Consider the following 11,853-nt stretch of genomic DNA (forward strand, 5'->3'; position numbering starts at 1 on the left):
CATGCGTATTTGATGTTTTCCGATAGTTGTTTGTTTTGTTTGCTCCAATTAGGTCTGAAGGATACGTATGCGTACACAGTGCACAGCTAGGTAAACCTCTAAATTTCTTTAAAATTGTCAGAATCATAACATGGCAAACAGAGCAGTTAGAATCCAGCATAATAAGTACATGTTATTGTGCAATTTTATGGTCAACAGATATTTCAATGCATCGTTTCCTTTTCACCTTTATGCCTATGGCCTTTAGTGCCTGTACATCTCTAGACTACTACAATTTACAAAATAGATTCATACATACACCCAATCGTGTACACACACTGCAGAACACGTACACATCATACGCTCTTTGCATCGACTGTATGTATTCACGCATTTCATTTCTAACAGGATTGCTATTGCAACAAACAATGGGTAGAAAGAGTAAGATGTCATTGAGGGCAAAACGCCTCAATGAACTAAAAGAACTGAAGAGGAAATTAAGAGCGTCACAGCGAGAAGAGGGAGGAGATCACAGTCCCTCTATCAGTATAACGAGGGACTGTGGAGAAGATGTTGCTATGGAAACTCCAAATAGTGATGCTTCAGACGAAGGGTCATCAGCACCAACAGGAAATAGCAATACATCAAAAGCTGTTGGCACCATAGCCAGCAGGGTACGACAGAAGAAAAGACAGAATCTTATCCAAGTTGTTGAGGCGATGAAGAGAAGAAAGAATAGCAGAGATCATAGCTGTCAGGGAGATGGTGCCAAAGTCTGTGTAGGCCTGAATGATGAACAACTGAGTAATATAGGGGTCTTCCTAAAGAAACAAACCAATGTTATACAACAACATTTACAACAACACAGTGATGGAGATAGTGGAAACCATGACTCAATAACAAGTAAGAAGTTTGATGCCATATCATATATATCATACATGTATATTGCCTTCTGTCCCTAAGCCTTACAAGTAAAGTTGTACACATCCATACCAAAAATATTGGATTTATTCTCTGACTGTTCCATAGCGTGACGTGTACTGTAATTCATATCATTGGATGACGATTGTTGAAATGTGAGACAAAATGTTCAATATTTAGCGGAAGCATTATCCTCACATTGTCAAATTTACGGAAAGCTTGGTTTGACAACATTGTACAATAACATTTGTCTCTCAAGCAGAAAGTATGTGTTAAGAATTTTTGTCACTGTGCTTCATCGCTTCATAGTGACAAGTAGAAATCATTCGATAAAATATTTTTCTTTATTCAGTGAAGGAGAATACAAGTGACCTAAGAGGCCTTGTATGTTGCAGCAACTCATAGTAACAAACCCTGTAGGTTACAAGTATTTTCCAGCTAAATGAAACAAAATATCAAGGAATAGTATTCCTCCTCTAGCATAATTTATATAAAAAAAATCTTAGGTGGATTTGAAATATTTTGACTCATTTTTTTGAGCACCACAGAACCAGTGATATTAATCCATGTTGTTGTATTGTCAAGCTAGCAGGATATAACATCCATATTTTCTGTTTAAAAACAATGACTTGGTCTGTGCATGGTTTAATACCCCTCTTAATAACATTCCTGTTGGAATAATCAGTAGAAAGAAGAAAAATATTGGGGAATAATCTCGCATATAAATTAATTGTAGAATTTATTGGACATTACTGGTGCAATGAAGTGTGTATACATTGTACATGTAAATTGTACATGAGAAAATCAGTAGAAAATAGCTTCACGCAATCTCTGACAGATAATGTATACAAAATGTGCAGCTAGCTACATTGTAGACATCAAATTAAAATACTTCATTTTTTCACTCATCTTTTTATAATCTAGATAATGCTAACAGTAAACGTATGAAAATGGAAACATTATTTCTTACAGTATAGGTACCATAATTTTGATCCTTTTGTGTGTCTGTTAAGAATTTAGAAAATCATCTTTCTAGTTTTCTGTTAATACCAATTTCTCAGTTAAATTATGTTCTCTGTGAACAAAGTACATGTAACTACAACACCAGCTCTACTGTAATTACTAAGCACTCTCTTGATGAAACTAAAATCATCTTATGATGCAAAAATGGTATCAAAAAATTCATGAGACCCAAGATGTTCTTTTCATCTTCCCTAACTAGTAACTTCAGGAGGTGTTGCTTGGCTGATATCGGAGTGTGAAAAAAAATCCCAGGGAGAACAATATTGTATGTAATACTGTATGCAATATTTTCCACAAATACATATATTTTGAGTTTGTCTGCTCTGTTTCATCCATACCGTTTTCAACATATTTACTTTTTGACAGACCCACCAACTACACTAAAGATCAAGAATGAAATGAAGAAACTATATGGTTCTAATTTGAGGTACACTTTGGTGAGAGATACAATACTGCCAGATAGACTGACAGGAAGTAAAGCACTGTGTAGCATGCCATGGGTAAGACTGTTTTCAGTCTGAATTCACCAAGGTGTGAATTTATAAATGAGGTGTGAATTTATAAATGACAAAATGTAAGAGTACAAATGTACATGAAGTCTTTGGTACACCACAGTATTAATATTAGCAAACACAATTACATGTATATATAAAAACATGTACATGTGTATAACATTTCTTGGGGTTGATGGGGGGGGAGCAATAGTTCAATGTCAAATAAAAAACTAAATTGTTTTAGTTAGGCTTCAGATTCTTCCATATCTCTCGATTTGATGACATTTTCTTGAATTATTTGTATTTAGAAGTAAAACAATTCCATTGAAAGTAAAGTCGATATTGTAGTATGAGAACTAAAAATGGTTCAACCCCCACCCCCTAACTAAAAGAATTTACTTTTTTATTCTATATTGAACTGTTGACCATGCCCCTTAAAGAGTTTAACTGTAGACATTGGCAAGCTGTGGTTTAACAAGCATATCAGTGTTTTTTATTTGTGAAGGTATTGGATCTCCCAATAATAGAGAGGTCAGCGATTGACACAGTTCTTCATACCTGAAATTGAAAATTACTGCCAAGGTGTATCACCAAAAACAAGAATCATTTGAGTTCTTGATTCACACCATGACTTCCACTCCATGCACTGCATATATGCAGTGCTGCAGTCATGTTGAGAATAAGTCAATATTCATGTTCGGTTTTGATCCTCTACAGCATGAGGTAAAAATGCTCATGCAGGCACCGAGAATGATAGTAACATTGATATGATGAGCAAGAACCCATGTTATAAATTCAGAGGTGCACTTCTTCTTATTCTTTCGAATCTCAGACTTTTCTTGCTGCATTTTTTCAAGCTCTGTGGCATATTGTATTATTACTGACCCCAATAAGTCAAAGATACCCAATAAACACCTGTATTTTGAATAGTGACAAATCATGACTTTTATTCTCTTTTAAAACTTTAATAATTGACTGTTCAATTTTGTCTTGTTAGCAACTACTTGTAGGTCAGTCTGAAGCAAATGGTGGTGAACTTGGAGTGTATAGTAAGGCATACCTTAAAGTTAATACAGTGTTTGAACCATTATCTGGTCCATCTCTTTTACCTGAAGATGTTACTACAGATATCAATTCTAGATTTCTCTGGCCTGTAAGTATATAACAATGTATATATAATAGACATTGTTAGCTATTGGATAAGAGACTCAAGAAATAATGGTACAACCAAGATCAGGGTGGCATGGAAAGTGTAATCTACACAACATTGTTATGATTGAACCCATCATCATTTTTTTTCCCTTTGAGTATACCGCTCAGTATTTATGTAAATAGTTTTCACATTTATCAATAATTATGAGACAAGTAAGTTACAATGTATCACTGTCATGCATTCACTAACAAGTTACCCAGCCTTTACAAGGTTGTTGTGTTTGGTAAACAGACCATGAGTGGAGATTTGATATCAACATTTGTTTTGACTATAAAAGTGTAAAATGGTACCACCTATAGTAATACAATGTTGCAATGACTGTCTCCAAAAAATACTACAGAATCAATAAGTCGGCACCCTGGCACTAACTGAGTGGCATTTGCAAAGGGAAAAACTAAAGGTTGTCTCAGTCATAGCAATGTTGCATAGAACTTTCAACACTTTCCATACAACCTGTATCTTGGTTGTGTTGTATTCAGGGTTTCCTGTAGATGTTTTGGAGACGAAGGAGTTGAAGCTACACTAGTTGTAACTGAAGTATTAATTTTTTAATCAGACAACCAACAATATATTCTCTCCTAAAATTGATGAAATACCAATAATTTGACATTATTTAGTGAAAGTTGCAGCTATTAGGACTTTAAATGGTAAAGGATACATTAAGATTCATTACATGTACGTTTTAAAAACAATTCATATTTTAAGGAGATAAAATACATTGGTTCAACTAACTTTCATATATCTATACATGTATGTAGCCAACATCAGTCAGAACTTGGGTAAAAGTGACATATTATTGTCAACTGCTTGTATAGTTTAGCAATTACAATAACAATAGAAACAGTCAACGAGTCGTTTTAATGGAAGGTGCCTAGCAAGGCCCATACATCACTTCAGTCTAAGTTCAGATCGATACTAGCTCCATACTAATAAGTTAAAGCGAATGAAGCCAATGCATTTTATGTCATTTGACATATATAAGTTTCAATTAAAAATGGTGAATTCACAAGGTATCCTTCCCTAACCCCCAACACAGACTTACAGTTACGTGTACACTAGTAAAAACCGTGATTTATACTTTCTTGATGCCAGCTGAGTACTTACAATAAATCCATCACATATCAATCATGTCCTATCAGGGTTATAACTGTTACATCATGTTGTATTATTGTCTCGTCAGATTTACGATGAAGAGGGAAACATATCGGTACTCTTGGATTTATCCAATGAGGATTCCTCAACATGGCTACGTTATATGAACCCAGCCCCTAAACAAGGACAACAGAATGTAGAAGTTAGGTTTGTACAGGTATGTTAAGTCACAACCACAATATCAGATAAAGAAGTACAAGTTTTGAAGCCATTTGTCACAAAATGAAGATGTTTTCTGGCATGATGTTTAGACAATAATTTATGGCTAGTGAGATCCAGTTTTGGATATGGTGTTTCATTGGGCTGTTGCCATATACAAATGTCAGTTGAACAGCCCTTCAAGTATAAGTTTCCATAGTCCACTGAAGACTGTTTGCAAGTCATACCCAAACAACTTTTCCAATGGTTGACTGGTTGCATTTATTTTTGTGCATCTATGCTTAAACTCCAAGTCAAACCCTAAAAATTATTTTCATATGACCTGAATATTCAGTGAGTAGTTTTGTCAATTTTATTAATTTTCAGATAGCTCATCTCAATTAGGGGTGAAATCAATAGTTCAATGTAGGATAAAAAACTAAATTCTTTTACTGGGGGGGGGGGGGGGGGGGGATGAGCCATTTTGGTTCTCATCCTACAAAAGCAGATGGATGGATGTTTTGTACCCCTAAATACAAATATTCCTTTAAAAAATGTCAAATTGAGAAAAGGAAGAATTTTTGCTCTAGTAAACGCATGGCACTAAAATAAAGTGTCAACAAAAGAACTATTTTTTACTCACTACATACTGGCTTTATACTCATAGCACTACTAATACTTCTACCTACTGATTTGAAATTGATTGCGTGGTTTGAAGCAATTCTCAATTTTGGCCAATTTAGTTGGTGGGAGGGGGTCCTAAGTATAAGAATTTATTTGTTTATCCTGCATATTGATCTTGCCCCTTTATAGTGGCAACACAGTAAGTTTTGATAATGATGTATATCAGGTACCTACAGTGAACAAGAATCTAGTGAAATAATACTCATTTTGATAATCCATATGTCATATTTATTTTTGTTGCTGGTGACAGAACACAATATTTTTTGTGACCATGAAGAACATTAGACCAGGGAATGAACTTCTGTATTGGTTTTCCCCACCATATTGTAAGATGCAATATTTACAGCCTGATCCAGAGAGACAGCCAATGAGGTTTGGTAAGTACTGAAGCAAGTTTTCCTTCTCAGGTTCTTTGACAGTATAATGTTATGGCAGCCAATAACTAATGCAGTTATTGGGGGGGGGGGGGGGGGGGGGTTGACATTTCATACACAGCCTATGATTTGATTTGATTTGATTTGATTTGATTTGTTAAAAAAAATATTCAGAAAACCACAACCAAAATGTCAACTATCACATTCGCAGGAAAGACAAAACAGATACATCAATGAATACCTTTGCCGAGTATGACACAAAAAAGTTTCCATTTACTTGAATGAATTTCAAATCACATAGCTCATGTGTCTAATAAAATTCCTAGTTAGTCCCCGCCGGACGAAGTCCGGGACGGGGACTTATGGATTGGGGTCCGTCTGTCCGTCCGTCCGTCCGTCCGTCCATCCGTCCGCAGCTGTTTCTTGGAGATGCCTGAACCGATTTTTTTCAAACTTGGTACAGGGGCAACATACAATGGCATACATATGCACGTCAATTTGTTTCATGATACGATCCAATATGGCCGCCTAGCAGCTATTTTGTTTGCTAATTTTCCCTGTTTAAAGCCAAAACTCAGACATGCTTGAACAGATCTCATTCAAAGTTGGCATTAGGACAGTGTTCTATGACATACATGTGCATATTCACTGTTGTTGTGATACGATCCAATATGGCCGCCTGGCAGTCATTTTGTTTGCGATTTTTCTATGTCCAAAGCCATAACTCAGACATGCTTGAACAGATCTCATTCAAGGTTGGCATTAGGACAGTGTTCTATGACATACATGTGCATATCCATTTTCGTCGTGATACAATCCAATATGGCTACCTGCCAGCCATTTTGTTTGTGAATTTTCCATGTCCAAAGCCATAACTCAGACATGCTTGAACAGATCTCATTTAAAGTTGGTATTAGGATAGTGTTCTATGACATACATGTGCATATTCATTGTTATTGTGATACGATCCAATATGGCCGCCTGACAGCCATTTTGTTTGCGATTTTTCTATGTCCAAAGCCATAACTCAGACATGCTTGAACAGATCTCATTCAAAGTTGGTATTAGGACAGTGTTCTATGACATACATGTGCATATTCATTTTCATCGTGATACGATTCCCCATACCCGACCAATCCTTTATTGTTGTAGGCATGTTCCATGTCCAACAAGCAGATACAACATATCTAAGTCTGTTTGATTTAGGTTCACAAGTGTTGTTGCGTGATCAGAGTAGTGATAATTCCTTAAAATTCAATCATAGCGGGGACTATGTCATTCTCAATGGCTTGTTTACGTATATATCAATATGATGACAAAACCTGATTTTGTCAACATACAAAAATGAGTTAGTTTTATACTTCAGTGAGTATTTTCAAGAAGTTGAATTGAACAACCTAATTTTGTGACACTCCTAGATCATAAAGCCAAAAGTTTGGTTGTAAATATTGTAAGTACTACTTCAGTGAGTATTTTCAAGAAGTTGAATTGAACAACCTAATTTTGTGACACTCCTAGATCATAAAGCCAAAAGTTTGGTTGTAAATATTGTAAGTACAACTTTTTTTTGAAAGTAGCAGTTGGATTCCTGACATAATTCTAGCTAGTGTGCCCTTTCATAAATAACAAAACATTTTTGTTGAGGATCAAATTGATAAAAAAGGTACGTTTTCTTGCAAGTCACAGCATAGTGAGGGATAGGAAAACATCAAATTTTGGTGGTCGCAGGAAATTACTGTCTGGTAGTGTTACATACATGTATAATTGGTTCAGTGGGCACACTGATCCTGACATAGAGGGCGCACTTACCAATTTCCTCGCACCATGCCAAAGTGAAATAACTGTTTGTAACTTGTTTTCCTTCCTTTCAGAATGTGACAAATGTAAAGTACAGTTTGATTCACCACTGTATGCTCACAGACATATCACCATATTTCATCCGTATGGATTGAAAAGAGACAAGCATACATGTTACATATGCAAAGAAGTCATTTATGGTAAGAAAAAACTGATTGAACATATGGAGAAACAACACGGAACTAAAGCTGGCTGGCAGTGTGAGGAATGTGGAAAGGTACTAGTATACATTTTTTATTCATTCATCAGAAGAAAATACTCATGACCTAAGGGGACTTGTCTCTAGGTGTGAGATGAGTCATTTGCATATGTTAAATTCTTTAAGTAATTGATTCTCTCAACACTGAGAAAGACATAGTTTTTGGCTGAAATCAAGAACGTGAAATATATCACTTTGTTAAGTTGTGTCAAGATATGGAGGTTGCTTGGTTTGATTGTAAGGTGACTATTTTATGTTTTATTAGGCTGTACATAGCAGATCCTACTTAAAGGAACACAAACGTAAAGTACACCAATCTGAAGAGAAAGCTAGAAGGTATCGGTGTCAACAGTGTGGTAAAAGGTTTAAATGTAGAGCACATCTGAGGAGACATGTGGAATGTGTTCATGTCCGTAAGTAGACTAACCTACTCCATATTCCAGTTATAAAAAAGATTTCATGGTTTGGCCACTAGGGGTGCCATTCACAAGCTATTTGTTGGCAGGAAGTGAGGGCCAGATTAGTAGAGTATTGTAGCATAAAGTCAGCAGACACTAAAGTTACCACTCATTCTCTATGTTGTGCCTACAATATTAGCAACTACCAGTAATGAAAACATTCCTAACCACTACTGTAATACTCTGTTATGGACATTCAGAGTTCTTTCACACACATTTCATTCACTGCTTCAACCAACCAGTGGCCATGTCACAAATATTAGCCCTCACTTTGCCAAATCTGGTGCGCCGCCTTGTGGTGGTTGCCTGAGAAATGGCTAGAACTTCAGTAATTGGAACACAGCATAATAGTGGCTTTTGCCAAGTTTTGAAAAATGATATCATAATGCAACTTTAATTTCTTATTAGCTTGTGTGCACACTGTCAGTTGTCTGACTTGATTCAACATGTTGTAGTAGTTGGAATACTGTAAGAATATTTCATATACCATCACCGACATCAGACCGTTGACAAACGGAACCTGTTACATACAGGGAGAGTAAACAAGTGAATTGGATTAATAACTCTTGGTGTACAGCATGTCGGAAATACAGAGAGACAAGAATTACATTCCATCATTTGATAAGAACAGTTGTATGGCCTCTTTACATAATAGTTTGCTTTCACAAACAAATTTGAAGTTTTCCTAGGAATTTGTGTACATGTAAAGAGGCCATCATAGTGTTCTTATCAAACCATGAAATGTAACACATGTCTCAGCTGTTCCAACATGCTGTGTAAAGTGTTATTAATCGAATTCATTTGACTAATGTCTACTTTCCCTGTTTGTAACAGGTTCCGGAATGTCCATCAACGGTCTGATGTCGATGATTTACCGGGTGTATGAAATAAAAGTTAACCACAAATACTCTTTAAGTTATAAACCGTATTGCTTTAATATGAGCGTAGATTTCACAGTTAATTTACATCAATTTCATATCATGTCACGAATAGGTAACTTTTTGCAAATTCATTTCTGAGAACTGATTTACATTTTTTCCATTTTGAGCACATCAATTTTGTATATTTTAAATAACCATCAGAGTCAAATAAATGACTTGATTGTGAAATACTTTGGTGGGAGTGGATTCTTGCTGCGTGTCATTTTTTCATTTTAAAAGGAACATGAAGGGAAGTGCTTCTTTGATACGTTTCAAAGTTAAAACTAAATTTCAACTTTTTCTGATTTCAGGTAACTTTAAATGGGAATGTGAATACTGCAACAAGAAATTTTCTCTGAAGAAGTACCTTGAAAAACATGTGAGAGCCCACAAAGGTGAATTCCCGTTTGTCTGTGACAAGTGTAGTAAAGGGTTCTTTGACTCTCACGGTTTGAAAGTCCATCTCTTAACACACAGTGGTGTCAGACCTTACAGATGTACCTTGTGTGCTATGTCAACATCCACCAAACAACGTCTACAGATTCACTTCAAGAAAGCTCACGGTTTCACTGACGAGAACATGCCACAGATAAAACGTCAGGTCGAGTTGACTTTGAATAGCTCTCCGATTGGTGGATTCAAGGAACGGGAAAAAGTACCCAGACAAAGAATATTCCGAACTCGTCCGATTGATAAGTCAGTGACTGGTGACAGAGGCATGAATAATGCAACACAGGATAAAGATGTATGTCAGACTGTGGAAAACTTAGCAGTGAATACATTGCTGCATTCATTTACATGTAATAATAATAATGAAGAGAACAGTGAACAAGCATCTGATAGTAATGTAAATCAGAACAATAGCCAAGCCAATAACAACCAGTCTAACAGCATTGATGAACGTACAAGTTTGTCACCTGCAAATTCGAACCGTGTTGTACCAAGTACAGACCATGCAAGGCCAATTCTACAACAGAAATCTACTGCAGTGAGAATACATAGACACAATGCAGAAAATACAAGGCCAACATTTCCAATCACAAGTCAGAGCTTAACTACAGGGACGGCATGTAATATACAAAATATGGAAAATACGAGGCCGACATTACTGAGCGCTTCTCAGATTTCAACTACAGAGACAGTACACATACAGAATACAGATACTACAAGGCCAACATTACCAAACACAGCTCAGAGTTCAACTATCCATTTACAAAATACAGAAAATATGAGGCCAACGTTTTCGACCATGCCTCCATGTTCAACTACAGAGACAGATGATGTTAGTACAACAAGACCAGTTCTACAACAGACATCTCCGACTACAAACACAACATGCGTAAACTCAAACGTTGTAGTGGATTACCCCCACTCTGAACACTCATATACTCCCAATGGAAATAACAACAATTCAATGTTACCAGTATCAACTCATCAGGAGAATGTGAATACCAGTCAGCAACGGCGTATGTGTACCTCTACATCTGGGATTCTACCACAGCCTACCAATCAACAGAGGAGTACCTCAATGTCTGGGACTCTGCCACACCCTACCAATCAACAAACAAGTACCTCTACATCTGGGATTCTGTCTCTCCCTACCAATCAAGAAACAAGTACCTCTACATCTGGGATTCTACCACAGCCAACCAATCAACAAACAAGTACCTCTACATCTGGGATTCTGCCACCCCCTACTGTAAGCTACAACGTATTGCCACCAGACTACTACAACTCAAATGTAGGTAATTACCAAAGTGATACTCCTATTGAACCACGTGGATTTACTCCATTGCCTACAGTTCAGAACTCAGTAACTAACTACCCACCTACATATCAGGGGGCAGGTGTGCCATACCCCAACACTTCTCAGTTAACACCCCATACGATACCACTGTCAAGTTATACAGTTAACCAAACACAGTGGCAATAATAGCATGCAAGTGCAAATGTAACGAAGTGCCTGCATTATGCCAACATATTGTCACTTGTCATCACAAAGAAGCAGTCAGCAGAATTTTACAATTGTATGCTTCCAGGTGTGAATTCTGCAGTGTATATACAGTGACTTGGAACTACCTTGGAGATGCCACAATTATTTCATAATGTTTGTGTGGTTTGACCTTTTCAAACTAGTAACAATTCATCTGTAACAGAATGCAACAATTTAGTTGTGTATTTTTTTGTGTTCATGTACTGTAAGTAGAGTCATGGAGGACACTGTTTCATTCCTCCTGTGTTGACACATTTGGTCACAGAGGGAACTGTTTCATTCCTCCCATGTTGAGATTTTTGCCATTACTTTCTAATGTTTTTTCGCACATTTGATGGCCAAATGAATTGTAAAACTACTGTAAACATAATGTCACATTGCTGCCATTTTATACAGCTGATAGTTTTATATTGATCACATTGAACTTTTTGCATTGAACTTTTGTGGT

General features: G+C 36.5%; 1 protein-coding gene across 1 annotated transcript; it reads left to right on the forward strand.

Annotated features, from left to right (window-relative positions):
- The first annotated feature begins 3,044 nt into the window (after positions 1-3,044).
- Positions 3,045-11,345, forward strand: LOC144435494 (uncharacterized). The gene is made up of 7 exons (XM_078124086.1): positions 3,045-3,140; positions 3,415-3,570; positions 4,811-4,939; positions 5,855-5,981; positions 7,850-8,052; positions 8,300-8,447; positions 9,724-11,345. Exons 1-7 carry the CDS (start codon positions 3,045-3,047, stop codon positions 11,343-11,345), a joined length of 2,481 nt encoding a protein of 826 aa, XP_077980212.1.
- Positions 11,346-11,853: the final 508 nt, after the last annotated feature.

The sequence above is a fragment of the Glandiceps talaboti genome, chromosome 5, assembly GCF_964340395.1.
Source record: "Glandiceps talaboti chromosome 5, keGlaTala1.1, whole genome shotgun sequence".
Taxonomy (NCBI): domain Eukaryota; kingdom Metazoa; phylum Hemichordata; class Enteropneusta; family Spengelidae; genus Glandiceps; species Glandiceps talaboti.

Coding starts and splice junctions, on each gene's coding strand:
- LOC144435494 (XM_078124086.1), top strand. CDS start 3,045: ATGACTTCCACTCCATGCACTGCATATATGCAGTGCTGCAGTCATGTT. Junction 3,571..4,810: donor ATTCTAGATTTCTCTGGCCT/GTAAGTATATAA, acceptor TTGTCTCGTCAG/ATTTACGATGAAGAGGGAAA. Junction 8,053..8,299: donor AGTGTGAGGAATGTGGAAAG/GTACTAGTATAC, acceptor ATGTTTTATTAG/GCTGTACATAGCAGATCCTA.